The 17464-nt window shown below is 45.3% G+C and overlaps 1 protein-coding gene across 1 annotated transcript in view; it reads left to right on the plus strand.

Moving 5' to 3' along the window:
* LOC306917213 (sodium/potassium-transporting ATPase subunit beta-1-interacting protein 3-like) overlaps positions 1-15347 on the plus strand; it is a 226559-nt gene extending 211212 nt beyond the window's left edge. The window contains 2 exon segments of the mRNA XM_079495345.1: positions 12010-12094; positions 15075-15347. Coding sequence (XP_079351471.1) covers positions 12010-12094; positions 15075-15084 — 95 coding nt within the window. The 3' untranslated portion in view covers positions 15085-15347.
* The last annotated feature ends 2117 nt before the right edge of the window (positions 15348-17464 follow it).

The following is a 17464-nucleotide window of genomic DNA, read 5'->3' on the forward strand; positions in this document are numbered from 1 at the left end:
TGCTTCGACGGTCACATTAGTGCAAACTCCTTAAGTGTCACCTTTTCTGAATAGCGTAGTAGTAGGCCTATAACATTATTAATATTTTAATTTAATAATTTAACTGTAGGCTATATGTTCATATTTCGTTCAAATAAAACGTTTTAGACAAACATATATCACTATTCTATTGAACATATGAAGTATCTATACACATAAATGCATTATTTTCTTTTTTTTCTGACGGGAATTCCCGCCCGGGAAAAGGTCCCGGGAATTAAAATGAGCCAAATCCGGGAAAATATGAAACCCTAGCGTGCGTGCATGTTTTAAAAGAGCATGGTGGTCACATGCCAGTAAGATTTCAGCAGCTGTGAGCGGTTAGCCTCAATCAACCAACCAGCCAACCAGCCCACCTGATCTCTCTCTCTCTCAAAGGGAAGTATTTCATAATCAATCACCCCTAAGTATAATCCCCCGAGGGTTAATACACCATCTTGTGGAGGGAACGGAGGACTGGGGGGACGGGGGGAACGGTGGGGGTCAGGTCGACCTAAGACAAAACTCTGACTCTGAAGACTCTTCCCTCTGCGTGGGTTTCCCTCTCTCCACTTTGTTCTGGGGCTGACCTCTGACCTCTGAAGGAACGTCCGTCCGTTTGTTCTCTAGCGGCGCGGGACAGTTGGCAGCTTTACTGTGTTTGTTTTAACCCATTTTGGGTAGGAACCCCTTTTGGTGTTAGCATTATGTTATGCCTTTAGCTATTGAAAAATAGCAAATTTTTCAAAAAAAAAAAATAGACCCAGACCTACAAGCTCATAGCGCGCCACCGAGTGGCGCGCTACGAGCTTGTAGGTCTGCTATTTTTGAAAAATCGAAGAACGACTGATGTGACTTTTTCAGAAAACTGTCAGGATGTAGAAGACATTTTCAGAATCTGATTTCAGGTCAAAATGGGTTGGGGGGGGGGGGGGATGTGGGGGTTTAACTGGCGTCCTCTATACTCCGACGAACGCGCGACAACGCTGGTGTTTTTTGTTTTTGTTTTTCAAAACAATAGCGGGCAGGAAGACTGTGCTGTGCTGTGCTGGCGAGAAATCAAGTGCTGGGTCGTTGAAAGGATTTGAGCCAGAGTCAAAGATATAGCGGTTTGGTTTATTTATTTATTCTTTTTTTTTTTCTTTTTTTTTAAGATTTGTGATTTTTCTTTGGCACACACATAGCCACTGTCGTTGGGCATGACTGTACTGTTCAAATTGGGATGTTCATTTAAGCTTTGCTAGAGGCTACACATGTAACGGGTCGGTTAGTGTACAATGTTTATTTTTGCCCTGAGGAGCCATGTGTGTCTGACTGTCTGACTGTACAAGAGACCATTATCATGAACAGATTATCACAGGGGAGAGAGAGAGAGAGAGAGAGAGAGAGAGAGAGAGAGAGAGAGAGAGAGAGAGAGAGAGAGAGAGAGAGAGAGAGAGAGAGAGAGAGAGAGAGAGAGAGAGAGAGAGAGACCTAAAAAACATTTATTTTTCTTTTCTTTTTTCTTTTTCCTTGTCTTAAGATTCTTGCTCAATGCTACACAAAAGGTTCTCGTGTCCCCACATCTCAACGAACTGTTCTAGACAGGAAATCAGTTTATAGTAGGCAAACTCTATTCTGAGACGAGCTGTTATCAGTCCTTTTGCCATGAGTTCTGGGTCTACTGACCCTGCTCCTTGCATTGTGTTCCTCCTAGTGAGTTCTGGGTCTACTGACCCTGCTCCTTGCATTTTGTTCCTCCTAGTGAGTTCTGGGTCTACTGACCCTGCTTCTTGCATTTTGTTCCTCCTAGTGAGTTCTGGGTCTACTGACCCTGCTCCTTGCATTGTGTTCCTCCTAGTGAGTTCTGGGTCTACTGACCCTGCTCCTTGCATTTTGTTCCTCCTAGTGAGTTCTGGGTCTACTGACCCTGCTCCTTGCATTGTGTTCCTCCTAGTGAGTTCTGGGTCTACTGACCCTGCTCCTTGCATTTTGTTCCTCCTAGTGAGTTATGGGTCTACTGACCCTGCTCCTTGCATTGTGTTCCTCCTAGTGAGTTCTGGGTCTACTGACCCTGCTTCTTGCATTTTGTTCCTCCTAGTGAGTTCTGGGTCTACTGACCCTGCTCCTTGCATTGTGTTCCTCCTAGTGAGTTCTGGGTCTACTGACCCTGCTTCTTGCATTGTGTTCCTCCTAGTGAGTTCTGGGTCTACTGACCCTGCTCCTTGCATTGTGTTCCTCCTAGTGAGTTCTGGGTCTACTGACCCTGCTTCTTGCATTGTGTTCCTCCTAGTGAGTTCTGGGTCTACTGACCCTGCTCCTTGCATTGTGTTCCTCCTAGTGAGTTCAGGGTCTACTGACCCTGCTTCTTGCATTGTGTTCCTCCTAGTGAGCCAGATGCTAATCTTTACCTGCGCAAGTAAAAAGTTCAACAGGCCCACTCGTCTCTTTTCTGATGCTTTGTACTTTGGCCCAAAAATAAACATTTCATCATTGAGCTCTTCAACTCATTCACCGCCACCAGGGGGCGCCAAAAGTCCCAGACCGTTGCTGCTGTGTGTGCAGTGTATTGTTGACAAAAAAATCTTAATTTGTACTTTTCCGACCTCCCACCATGATACAACGTTTTCATATTAATTCTGTTTTCCTTTCCATTCCTTCCAAAAACAAGAAAAGAAATTACAGAATTGTTTGTCTTCTATTAACCTTACATTAAAATGCCAGTATGGGCTGCGTATTTTCGGTACAGACAAAGATATTTCCACCATCACTAGGTGGTGATCAGAGAACCCCACCGGGGTTATGACAGCTTTCATAACCCTATTACTGTAAGTTTGTATTAACATATATCCTGTCAAGTATGGCAGCACTGATCCTACCCTCAGAGACCTTAGTCCAAGTATACTGTCTGCTGGCTGGGTGTAACTCTCTCCATGCGTCCTTCAGTCCATGTTGTGTGACTGGATTTCACTGGATTTCAGTATCAGGGAAGTAGTCACTCACTTCAACAGATTGTTTTCCATATGTTGAGTCCAATAAATTATTAATCTCATTTAATGAGTAGAGTGATCTTTCTTTCTGTACTAGAAAGGCAGAGAGTTGTGAGTTATTTACCTCTTCCTCTTGCATGATCTCTTCTTCATCATCATCATTCTCCAACTCGTTTTCAAGATCACCCTGTGGTGGTGAGTCCACCTCCACACTGGTTAACCGTTTCCGTCCATCCAACGTGTCAGCACGTCCTAGGGGTCCCAATCGGCGCGTCCTAAAGACGTCTGTAGCCGTCCTAGCGCATCCTCAATGATACGGGGCGAGATAAGAATATTCTGAATTTTTCCCTTTTTTTTTATTTGTCAGTACGCCTCGGCTACCGTATGCTCCGCTCTGTCCCCATGTTAGCTTATCATTGAGTTAGCCGTTAGCGCGGCGGAAAGAATGACTCGTCTCTCCTAATCCAGGGCGCTTTCCGTGGTGTTGAACGGATCGATATACTGGCGCTTCATTTCTGCTCCTCATCCGTCTCTCCCGCAAAATATGAACGCTTTTTGGATCATATATCGTATAAACTAAAACGATCGCAATATAAGCTAGCTATGTAAAGTGAACTTTTTTTAGTAGATTGTTTCCGGGTCATGGCTTTCCGAGTAAAAGTGGCCATGTTGTTCCGGCACCCCAGAGCTCCTATTTTGAAGGACTTCCGGCACTGATTGTGTTCCGCAATCATCGCTCCACCCCTCCTAGCGGGGGGTGGTGTGCGCGACCCGCAGCGCCGCCGGTCTGCCTGTTAGTGTGGGGACACCCTGCACGCTTGTGGCCCACATCGCCACACTCAAAACATTTCATATTTCCGGTGCTTGCATAAACCGTGTAGTAGCCACTTTCATATTTGACTTTAAATGACGCTTCAAGTGTTTGCGTTGGGCAGCTTAGATACATAAAAGCTTGTCTCCTCAGAGACTGCACGTGTTGCAAACGCGGATCACTGCATCCGAGGCGGACATGCCTGAACCCCGTAGCAAACTTTCCAAAACTTTCCACTCCTGACACTGTAACCCGTGTTGACGGTACAGCCAACGGAGTGACATTGACGAGGCTCTCGTCTAATATTATACCCGTTCCGACCAACGCATGGACAAAATGCTCTTCTGTCAGAAAAACAACCACAGCTTTATTCATGCGCGAACCATATGTGATTGTTTCATGTCCCACTTGTTCACCAACAGCCAACAACACTTCCTCCACAGTGAAGCGAGGTTCAGAGGCTATTCTCACACCATGTTTAATGGACATGGATGGTGTTCTCCCTGCATCGGGAGACGCCATCCCCACCAAAGCCAGCTTTTAAAACTTAACTCTTCTTACCTTTTTTTGCAGTAAGACAGTACAGTTTGGAAAAAGAACAGGGGTTAAACCAGAGTTCTCATTCAGCAGCGTCTCTCACACACAGCCACTCACTCACACACCCGACACCGCGTGACGTCAGAGAGAGAGAGAGAGAGAGAGAGAGAGAGAGAAAGAGAGTAAGGAGCCATGTGTGTCTGTCTGACTGTCTGACTGTACAAGAGACCATTATCATGAACAGATTATCACAGGAGAGAGAGAGAGAGAGGAGCCTGTGTCACTTTAATCTGCCACTTCAAATGAGTGTGGAAATGAGACTGCAGAAGTGTGTGCACCCACACGCGCGCGCGCGCGTGCGTGCGTGCGCTCTGGCGCGCTGCAAAGGGCTGATTACAATAACAAAAGAGCGAGCGGAGGAAGGGAAGTGTCGTAACGGCTTTTCAGCCGCGGAGCGGGATCAGAGAAAATCTGCTGAATAATTACACCCAGTGAAAAGCTGCCATGTCGTGTTGTTTCCCTTGTTTCCCTTGTTTTCCGCACAGATTTGTCTTGGCCTCGGCTTGCAAGCCTTAAAAACAATGGGTGTTTTAAGAGCAGGCCTTCATGGGCTCACTGTACCATGTTCTAGTTTAGCGAGAAGCACAGCCAGGATGGGAGGGTTTTACCGCACCTGTTCCTCTCACTGTGTTGATTACCCAAACACAGCATGCTATTTGTGGTCTACTTTTGCGGGGTCCATTTGGTTCCATTTGTCAGAGTTGTGTTCATTTACAAAAGAACAAAGTTAGAATGTGCATCGTGGAGAAAAAAGTGGTGCTGTACTGTACTTGTGCTGTAGTACTGTACTGTACTGTACTGTACTGTACTGTACTGTACTGTACTGTACTGTACTGTACTGTACTGTACTGTACTGTACTGTACTGTACAAGCCCTCCTCCCTGGCCTGCGTCTGTGCGTGCGTGTTATGATGCGCAACAGTGACACTTGGTGGTGAAAAACACTATTTCCGTGCTCAGACGAACAGACACATGCGCACGCACGCACGCACGCACGCAGGCAGGCAGGCAAGCAGGCGCACGCACGCACACACACACACACACACACACACACACACACACACACACACACACACACACACACACACACACATTGCTGCGTATAGGCACCAGTCACAAAGCCCAAACGTAACAGAAACTACCACAAACGACCACTGTCTTTGTGCAAGGCGGTCATATCTCTCTGTGTCGAGCGCTACTAGGGCTGAGGTGGAGTCTGAAAAGCTGAGTCTTCTTCAAATTACGTCGTAAAGCGTAGGAGTGAGTCTGCAGTTTTGTAACGAAACAATAGGCAGACAAATTGACAGTCTAAAGATAATGAGAGGGTCCGTGCGTAGAGTACTGTATTCTCTGACCGTGCACAAAGAAAGCAGCTCCAGTTTGGGGCAGCCTCACTCGGCAGCCTCACTCGCCAGAATTGTGTGGTTTTGTCGGGACGGCCGTGCGCGCGCTGGCGTTTTGTCGGGGACAGCCGTAGCGTGCTGGGGTGCACACGCTTATCCGACACGGCAAAGGTCCGACATGCGGAAATCACCCGTCGCTCCCGACATGCGTTGGTCCCACATGCATTGTGTCGTGCTTGCGGTTAGGTTTCTGGTTTAAAGGACCACTTCACCACTTTTCAACCTATCTTCATATAGTAGGTATATCACAAATAATCATGAAAAAATGGCGCAATTTTGTTCTACTCAGTCTGTGTCTCATAGGAGGGCTGTGGGCAGTTCAGAAACCGTCTTCCAGTGACATCATCGATGGGGAATACAAGCTAATAGAAACTGCAGGCTTACTAGTCCTGAAAAGTTGCAATGTGAAAATGGAAGCCATCGTTCTCACGATAATGAAAATCTAAAATTTTTTGTAAAAAAATCTTGTTTAAAAAAAAGATCTGCCTAATGATGATGTCACTGGAAGACGGTTTCTAAACTGCCCACAGCCCTCCTATGAGACACAGACTGAGTAGAAAAAAATCGTGCCATTTTATCATGATTATTAGTGAGGACCTATTATATGAAGATAGGTTGAAAAGTGGTGAAGTGGTCCTTTAAGGACTTCAGTGTTTTTACCGTACAATTGTATAAGTGAAGAACAAAGAATGTATGGGCAATTATGTTTTAGTTTCTTTAATGCCAGTGTTATTTTTAGTCAGCTAAGACTAGATTAAAACTAAATAGTTTAAGTAGCCTAGGCAGGCCTGGAGTTCAAAGACTGAGCTAAAATCAGAATTTGCTACTAACAGACAGTAACCCTAAGGCTAAGTTGCTAAAATACTTTTAGTCTTATTAGAGGTTACTGGAGGTGAAATGCTTAAAGTGCAGATTACCTTTGAGGGGATTAAGCATGTTTATCTATACACCCATTAGTGCGCACGCTTATCCGACACGCCAAAGGTCCGGCATGTGGAAATCACCCGTCGCTCCCGACATGCGCTGCATGGTCCGACATGCGCTGCATGGTCCGACATGCGTTGCATGGTCCGACATGCGTTGCATGGTCCGCCATGCGTTGCATGGTCCATGCGTTGCATGGTCCGCCATGCGTTGCATGGTCCGCCATGCGTTGCATGGTCCGCCATGGGTTGCATGGTCCGACATGCGTTGCATGGTCCGCCATGCGTTGCGTGGTCCAACATGCGTTGCATGGTCCGACATGCGTTGCATGGTCCGCCATGCGTTGCGTGGTCCAACATGCGTTGCATGGTCCGACATGCGTTGCATGGTCCGACATGCGTTGCGTGTTCCGACATGCGTTGCGTGTTCCGACATGCGGTGCATGGTCCGACATGCGTTGCATGGTCCGACATGCGTTGCGTGTTCCGACATGCGTTGCGTGTTCCGACATGCGGTGCATGGTCCGACATGCGTTGCGTGTTCCGACATGCGTTGCGTGTTCCGACATGCGGTGCATGGTCCGACATGCGTTGCATGGTCCAACATGCGTTGCATGGTCCGACATGCGTTGCATGGTCCGACATGCGTTGCATGGTCCGACATGCGTTGCATGGTCCGACATGCGTTGCATGGTCCGACATGCGTTGCGTGTTCCGACATGCGGTGCATGGTCCGACATGCGCTGCGTGGTCCGACATGCGTTGCGTGGTCCGACATGCGTTGCATGGTCCGCCATGCGTTGCATTGTCCATGCGTTGCATGGTCCGCCATGCGTTGCATGGTCCATGCGTTGCATGGTCCGTCATGCGTTGCATGGTCCGCCATGCGTTGCATGGTCCATGCGTTGCATGGTCCGTCATGCGTTGCATGGTCCTACATGCGTTGCGTGGTCCTACATGCGTTGCATGGTCCGCCATGCGTTGCATGGTCCGCCATGCGTTGCATGGTCCGCCATGTTACATTGTCCGACATTTTGCGTGGTCCGACATGCGTTGCATGGTCCGACATGCGTTGCATGGTCCTACATGCGTTGCATGGTCCGCCATGCGTTGCATGGTCCGCCATGCGTTGCATGGTCCGCCATGCGTTGCATGGTCCGCCATGTTACATTGTCCGACATTTTGCATGGTCCGACATGCGTTGCGTGGTCCGACATGCGTTGCGTGGTCCGACATGCGTTGCGTGGTCCGACATGCGTTGCGTGGTCCGACATGCGTTGCGTGGTCCGACATGCGTTGCGTGGTCCGACATGCGTTGCATGGTCCGACATGCGTTGCATGGTCCGACATGCGTTGCGTGGTCCGACATGCGTTGCGTGGTCCGACATGCGTTGCATGGTCCGACATGCGTTGCGTGGTCCGACATGCGTTGCATGGTCCGACATGCGTTGCGTGGTCCGACATGCGTTGCGTGGTCCATGCGTTGCATGGTCCGACATGCGTTGCATGGTCCAACATGCGTTTCGTGGTGCTTGTGGTCAAGGTTTGGGGTATAGGTTGTCGGTCTAATGACTGTCGGACCTTTGGTGTGTCAGAACTAAAGCCTGTAACCGTAGCGCTGGTGAGCAGAACCACCCGGACAGGCCGGGCCCGCGCTCTGTTCTCCTTCCCTGTTAATATAAATACTGATGAGCTCTCCTATAGAATAGACAACTAACTAAATGTATTTTCTTCCTTTTTTTAAAGGCACAATGCGTATCGTTGCTTTAAGGCAGAAAACCTCCTACAGTATCTGCATATTTTTGTAAATTAACCCATTACTGTCTGTCCACCCCACCAGCGATTTTGAGCGAGTTTGTTTTTACTATTTTTTCCAAGACCAACAGAACATTTTTCTCCATGACTATGCAAACGCCAAAACATCCCAAAACAAAACAAAGACGAATCTCCCTATTAACATCGGAAGAAGGAAAAAAAGAAGAAAAACAACTTTAGCTACTGGCAGCTGAATATAGCTTGTTCTCGCCTTGAACCAATTAGATCGGACCGGGCTGGGTTTGTTTAGACGTTAATTTGTTTTAAATTGACAAATTATTTGTCAATGGGTTAGTGCCATACTCCGTCACACTGTTGTTGATCAAATGTAGCAAAAATGTCTGTCTGCCTTGGATGCTAATTTGGTGCAGGAATCAAACAAGAAGTTTTTTTTTTAAATAATGCTTTAACTGTAAAATACAGCAGAGCATTGTGGACTGTGCTCAAGTGATCTGTGGTTTATGAATCGGCGCCAGTGAGTCATTTTATTCTGTTAATTCTTTAACGGACTGATGTAGTTTCAGTTGTGCTTGGAAGTCATGGCTCTCAGTTCCCACCTGATGTCGTGTGGGAGTTCAGACTGTTCCAGACCGTACTGAATAACTGCAAGCTTACTTAAGGTCTTCAGGCTAGGACTCAAGTCTAGGACGTACAGGTCATTGGATGTGTTGTAGTATCCTTCAAAGAGGAAGATACAATCTCCCACCATGCAACAGCCCATACTAATATTAAACAGGCCTTTCCCCTTGGGCTCAACCTTCTTCCAGGAGAAGGTCTCTGGACTGAATTTCCACAGATCATTGAAGATCTGGTTATTGTTGTATCCACCAATTATGTAGAGTTCTCCATCATAGTCAAAGGCTGAATGCAACCAGCGTCCTTCTGGAAGAGGCTGTGCAGAAGACGTGCTCAGCCAGTAGTTGGTTTCTGTGTCAAACACTCTGATGGTGTTGTAGTACTGACCCCTCCCATAGCCTCCAAATACAAACATCTTTTTCCCGATGATGGTGACAGAGTGATCTTCTGATACAGGTGGTGGAGTTCCTCTGGTGTTGATTAAAGCCCAGACCATTGTGCTGGTGTCCAACTTGTAGATGTCATTAGTGTATCCAGTCAGCTGGGTGAATCCTCCATGGATAAACATGACCTTCCCCACAACACAGGCAGAGTGGCTGTACCTCGCCTCTGGAACAGTCCCAGAAACCTGTGGTTTGAACCATCTGTGTGCGTCGACGTCATAGGCATATAGCACGTCGCAGTAAGGGATCCCTCCCCACACGTAGATGGTATCCTCCAGCGGCACGGCTGCGTGGGCGCTACGTCTGGAGGGAATCTCTGGGTGACGTTCTCCTCGTCCGCGTGTCACCGGGGGCAACGTCCTCCAGCGCAAGGACACCGTGTTGAAGACGAGCACTGCAATCTGATCCGTGTTGAGATGATGGGACCATTCAAAGTGGTACAGCTTGTCCTGCACTGCAACAGCATTACAACGGTATTGTTTTGTTGCTCCACTCAGATGCAGCGTCCAGCGGAACATTTCTCACAGCGGGGTTGGCCAATCCACGAGGCCGATGACTGTCGATAGCGAATTTATCCTCCTCTGCTTGGCAGTGTTGACAATCTATCTCTCAGACGTTACTACAAGAAGTTAGAGCCGTCGTTTAAAGTCGCTAAATGACATTTTGTCCACTTGACGATTGGTTTTAAAGGACATGATGATGGCATTGTGACATAGTTACGTGATGATGTCATTCCGTCAATTAAGGTGCTGGGGGTCCAGTGGGTGTGTATTATGTGGTAGGTTAAGACTGAGGTTAGGGTTAGCGACCTTCGCGGCCGATTAAGACTGAGGTTAGGGTTAGTGATCAATGTGGTCAGTTAAGACTGAGGTTAGGGTTAGTGACTTACGTCGTAGGTTAAGACTGAGGTTAGGGTTAGCGACCTTCGCGGCCGATTAAGACTGGGGTTAGGGTTAGTGATCAATGTGGTCGGTTAAGACTGAGGTTAGGGTTAGTGATCTATGTGGTCGGTCGAGACTGAGGTTAGGGTTAGCGACCTTCGCGGCCGGTTAAGACTGAGATTAGGGTTAGCGACCTACGTGGCCGGTTAAAACGGAGGTTAGGGATAGGTAACTGGTTCATTAGTGTAAGGGCAACCAGACTATTGTAATTGTAACACTTTTAGTGTGGTTCAACCAGACTATTGTAATTGTAACACTTTATTTTTACTGGAGTAACCTTTTTTTTTAAACGCTACTCCTCCCACAGTTTTAACTGTACGCACTTGACCCATATGTCAAATTGACCGGAGAAATCGGGAATGGTGTGCTTGCTCATTTCTAAGATAAATATTGTATAGTTTAATTGATATGAATTTATTAGTGAATTAAATTTCCCCATTGACATGAATGGGAAAATGCGAAAAATCACGTTCAAGTATTTTTTCCTCGGAGACCGTAAGGGCTATAGACTAGTTACAAAACTTGGAGGGATAATTCGTAATACTTACTAAAATTAATTAACTTATAATTACATCGGTCGGCCTCATGGTGGCGCTATAACAGCCCACTTTACGTTTTGGCTTATAACTCTTGAACCGTAGGTTGTAAACGCCACGCCCATTTGCGTCAGGATAGATTTTCCGCCATTTTGAATTTTCTTCAAAACACACTTTTATTTTCTGATTCTACAGATTTGGTCCGAATCTCACAGAAATCGGTACACATGATCTCTGGACCTATCGGACCGCGTTTAAACTTTTCTCAGATTTTTTGAATTTTTTTTGTCCGTATCGTTCGGCCTTAATCGTCGTCCGAAGTTAGCGGGAGGGGCCTATTTTACAAAAAATGCCTAAAATCACGAAAGGAATGTCCAATCCATCCCAAATTTGAATCAGATGTCGCGGGTGGTTTAATCAACCAAAAGCCAAAAGCGATTCCATTTTCATCCATAGGGGGCACCGCAAATGCGAAAAATTTAACCGTTTCTTGCAGAAAAATGTTTTTTGGGGGGATAAATCCCATCCGAATTACTTACGCATGATCGCAGGGGTGACGCAACATTGTAATTGGCCGACCTTTCTAGTTTATATAGCGCCTTTATCCAAGGCGCATTACATAGATTGTGCATTACATTCACCCATTCACACAGCCACTGCTGCCCCGCGAAAGGGATAGTGTTAGTTCGGAATTATGGGAGGTCGGAATATTGAGAGTTCGGAATAATGACATGAAACCCAGAGAAAACACACACAGCCTCGCCTCACATCACCTCCATCCGCATACATCCGCATACATTCCATCCACTCACGTCAAAGCATTTCTTACACCATTTAATCCACACATTTGTTTTGTTCAGTTGTTGTTCTTGTTTGTTGTCCTTTTAAGTTTTTCATTATTGTTGTTGTTTGTTAATTTTGTGTTTCATTTCCTTCATAATTCTTTTGTGTTTGATTCCATTTGGTTTTATTTTTCAGTTGATTTCATTGGTGGATTTGACCCATTCCCACTCTACCATGTCAATGAGAAACCATCTCCTCTTCTCTTAAAGCCCATGTACCAGTAAGTAATGTGACACCATCTTAACTCACTCCGTGCCATGTGACGCCTCCTGACGCCTTTCTTTAATGTATGGGTTGTATGGGTAATGGGTAATGTATGGGTTAATGACACCTAAGGATGCCTTTTTTAATATCAATTAATTTGGGTGATCAGCTGTGTCCAGTTTCCCTGTGTAACACTCCGGTTTCACGCCGGTTTTCATTTCCGGAAAGAAAAAAAAAATCCCAGAATCGCTTTTTAGACCAAAATGCAAGCTTGGTTTGCGTCTGATGTATCCAAACGCTAGTATTTTGCTGATAAATGTATGTTTTGGGTGGTTGGTTAAATAGCGGATTTTACTTCCTGACTCAGCGGTTGCCGGCCAAAAGCCCTTTCAAGATAAGGGCAAAATAAGGTGTTTTGTATGCGTCTATGGAGTTAACGTTACTCTAATAGACCCCCAGGTGTTTTGTATGTGTCTATGGAGTTAACATTACTCTAATAGACCCCCAGGTGTTTTGTATGAGTCTTTGGAGTTAACATTACTCTAATAGACCCCCAGGTGTTTTGTATGCGTCTATGGAGTTAACATTACTCTAATAGACCCCCAGGTGTTTGTATGTGTCTATGGAGTTAACATTACTCTAATAGACCCCCAGGTGTTTTGTATGCGTCTATGGAGTTAACATTACTCTAATAGACCCCCAGGTGTTTTGTACTGTATGTATCTATGGAGTTAACATTACTCTAATAGACCCCCAGGTGTTTTGTATGTGTCTATGGAGTTAACATTACTCTAATAGACCCCCAGGTGTTGTGTATGTGTCTATGGAGTTAACATTACTCTAATAGACCCCCAGGTGTTTTGTATGTGTCTGTGGAGTTAAAGTTACTCTAATAGACCCCCAGGTGTTTTGTATGTGTCTGTGGAGTTAACGTTACTCTAATAGACCCCCAGGTGTCTATGGAGTTAACATTACTCTAATAGACCCCCAGGTGTTTTGTATGTGTCTGTGGAGTTAACTTTATTCTAATAGACCCCCAGGTGTGGTTAGAATATTAAAATATGTCTTCCCTGTGTATTTTTTGTTTCTTCCTGAAAGCTTAAAGCCTTTGTGTCAAAAGGCCCAATCGAAATACACCATGTTAGTGACATCATAAAATCATCCCCTCCCCTAACACCACAACAACAGCTGTGGGCGTGGCTTAACTTCAGGTGGGTGGTGCTAAGGTGAAAACCAGGCATAGCCTACCTAACGAACTGGTGGGTGTGGCCACATTAAAACCAAATATAAACACTTTCTGTACACTTTTTAGAAAAACATCTTCCTACTAGTATAATCATATACCTGATGATCATGTTCTAGGGGGCGGGGGGGTAAGGGGGATATCACAGCACCTCATCTTTAAAGCACACGTACCAGGACGTAATGACACCATCTCACCTGCTCGTAGTTTCCATTCTGTCGGGATATTACCTCCAACGGCTCAGGTATATATACTTGGCAACACTTGGCGACTCGCTCGTCGGTGCCTCTCTTGGACACATTCACACACCGATGGCGGAGGCATCAACCTGCACATCGGGAGCAATTAGGCGTTCAGAGTAGGGATGCACGATTAATCGGTAGGAATAGGCCATATCGGCCATAAAAATGCCATATCGGTATCGGAATGGTCTCAAAATAATACAGATTATTTAATCAGTTTTCACCAGCAAAAATATATATATATATATATATATATATATTCTAAATTTAATTTGTGTACTCATCTCATTCAGTAGTCATTCAGTTGTAAAAAAAAACAGACACTTGGAAAAGAGTATATGCTATTTATATATTGATTGAATACTTTTTTTAACAGACTTTGGGCCAAGCCCCTATAGGGCCTATAGGCTTGTTTTCGTTGTGGTAAATAGTAAAATGGTAAATGGTGCATTTATATAGCGCTTTACGTAGATTGTGCATTACATTCACCCATTCAGACACACATTCATACACCAATGGTGGAGGAAACCATGTAAGGCACCAACCTGCACATCAGGAGCAATCAGGGGTTCAGTGTCTTGCTCAAGGACACTTCGACAGTAACTCTGGGGGAGCCCGGGATCGAACCGGGAACCTCGCGGTTCTATAGAGCGTCGCAGTCCCGCCCTCATTTTTTTCCATAGACGTTTCAGAAAGTAATAATTAAAAGACCTGCAAGCCAACTATGATGGTCGTCTATGGGGGGCAAAAAATGAATGGGAAATTCTCTTCCGGGCCGCTCGTCGTCATGAAAGGGGGCGGGACTGCGTCATGATGTCATGAAAGGGGGCGGGACTGCAACGCTCCACACCGGCCATTCTGTCGAGGAGGCTGGAACAGACCAGCACACATTAACCCTGGAACAGGACAGCACACATTAAAGGGGCATTCCACTCATTTTCAATCTTTTACTATGTCATTAATGTACCTTAGAGCTGTTGTGTGGAAATATTAAAAAAGTTCCGTGTTTCCTAGAACTAGAGGTCTGAAAAAAATCATTAACATGGTGAAACACATCTTGATGATGTCATCAAGATGTGTTTCACCATGTTAATGATTTTTTTCATAATTACAGTTCTAGGAAACACAAAATGGGGGGACTTTTTTATTATTTCCACACAACAGCTCTAAGGTATATTAATGACATAGTAAAATGTTGAAAATGGGTGGTTTTCCCCTTTAACCCCGGGAATAGTTTTGCCCGGGGGGGTATATTCTGGGGCCCTGGGCCTATGTTTTGGGAGGTATATTTTGGGTATATTTTGGGTATATTTGATGTATATTTTGGGTATATTTGATGTATATTTTGGGTATATTTGATGTATATTTGATGTATATTTTGGGTATATATTTGATGTATATTTTGGGTATATTTTTGGTATATTTTTGGGTATATTTTGGGTATATATTGACAGTATTTTCACAGTAGGTTTTAACCCTTCATGTTCTGTGTTTCTCTGTGTTCTCTTCAGGTCTACGTAAATAGAGAGAGTCTCCAGCAGAGGGCGCTGAAGGACGGGACGGCCACACAGAGACTTTACCACAAACGAACGCACACACACACACACACACACACATGCGCACGCGCATGCGCACACACACACACACACACACACACACACACACACACACACACACACACACACACACACACACACACACACACACACACACACGGCTGTTCTCTTGACACATATTATGTGTCCCACTTTTTGCATTAACGGAGGCCTGCGGGTGCTGGAATGAATGAATGTATGAATGAATGTATGAATGAATGGATGGATGGATGGATGGATGGATGGATGGATGGATGGATGGATGAATGAATGAATGAATGAATGGATGGATGGATGGATGGATGGATGGATGGATGGATGGATGGATTAATTAATTAATTAATGCCACACATTCCTGCCCTTCTTCATTTCTATCTCTCGTCCAAGTAACTTCCAGATGTGCATTAATTAATTCACTGGTCTGATGAAAGGAGAGGAAAAAAAAACCCATGCCTGCCTGGCCCGGCCCGGACTCCCTCCTGTTTCACAGTGGCGGCCAATAGAGCACCGAAGTCCTGACGTCACTGCCCTCTACTACCAGTAGAGGGCAGTGAGCGCCATGGTTCATGTATGTTTTTATAAGCATTGTACTCTCCATAGGGGGATTTTAGATCGCCTCATATAAGAACTGTGTTTGAAAAATAAACCGATCACCCGGGCCTTTTCACTCATATTGATATGAAGCATCGACTGAAGGTGGAAATGTACAAATATACCCAAAGAGTAACAAAATAAGCGTTAGAAACGAGCCAAACAACCCAGAGACTACATTTCCGGGTAGGCTGCTTCTGCCCGCAGCCCGTCGCACAACAGAAACTGAACGTTAATTACGTTTATTTTTATTTTATTGATATATAATGTATCGTGGTTAGTACGAGTCGAGTCACCACCAGCTGAGCTTACGTCAACGAGGAATCTCAGGAACGCAATATGTTGACAGCTGGGCGTGACGTATATGCTCAGCGACATTGCATTCATATGTAGTTTCAAGGCTTTTGCGGTCACATTAATTCCATTTTCTCTAGAAACTGGCTGTATCAAATATGAATGGACATCATTAACGACGCACAGCCACTCCCCTGACAGAAACGCCGAGGTGGTCGGTTTATTTTTCAAACACAGTTCTTATATGAAGTGACCTAAAATCGCCGTTTGGGGATCTCAATATAAAAAACAAATACATGAACCTGGAGATTGACACCCTCTACTGAAAGTGACGTCAGACTTCGGAGCTCTATTGTGTTTCTGTGGAGTTTGGGACGGAGGGTGGGGGGGTTACAGTGTAACAATGCCTTGTATTGTGTACTGTACTTAGAGTGGTGGGGGGAAAAGATCAATACATTTTTTGTGTATACACTGAAGTCACGTTCACGGTGACCTCGCTTTGAGATGGACTAAAAAGGGATATGTATGTTTTAACTCTACTCTACTGTCTACTATGGCTATAGACCTGCACGCTCAATTCCTACATTTGAGCAAGAATGTCTGCCCAATTCATTGTAGTCAACAGCATTGATTTATGAAAAAATAAATAAGAAAATGGCTAAACGGGTGGAGTTATAGCTGGTTTGGCAAATAGTTTGAGGATCCAATGGAGTTGGGAGGTTTTCGCCAAAGCACTTTTTTGTACTACTTCCCATTGTACATTGGCTGGTAATCCAGTCTGGCAAGTGTGCCGCGATCCCGACGGCTCTTACTGTATGTCACCCCCCCATCTCTCTCCCCATTTCCTGTCAGCCTACTGTCTGTCCCTCCATAAAAAAATATAAAATAAAGGCGAAAGCCACAAAAAAAAACATTTAAAGAAAAGAAAAAATAAATCAAAAGCCTCACGCATGGAGTTAGGTGGTTTCTTCTAGTGTGTGTTGTGGGTGTAATCATGGAGTGAACTCTGAGAGTCTCGTATCGCAGAGCCTCAATTACACTGGAGACTCCTGGAGTGTGTGTGTGTGTGTGTGTGTGTGTGTGTGTGTGTGTGTGTGTGTGTGTGTGTGTGCCTGTTTACTTTAGAGCCAGGATCTGGCATGCATGGATGCAATACGCAACACACAGAGAGAGAGAGAGAGAGAGAGAGAGAGAGAGAGAGGGTGGGAAAACAAAAGCACACATACATATCCTGAGTAATCATAGATATAACCCATGAAGACCGGAGGCCGTTTCTACAAATATCTTCTTTAATTCCTAATAGTTTTATGAACAACCCTACATGTTGCTGTCTGGTTGGAGGAAACCTTTCAACTCCATATCAACCCTACATGTTGCTGTCTGGTTGGAGGAAACCTTTCAACTCCATATCAACCCTACAT

This window comes from Electrona antarctica (genome assembly GCF_951216825.1).
Source record: "Electrona antarctica genome assembly, chromosome: 2".
NCBI lineage: Eukaryota > Metazoa > Chordata > Actinopteri > Myctophiformes > Myctophidae > Electrona > Electrona antarctica.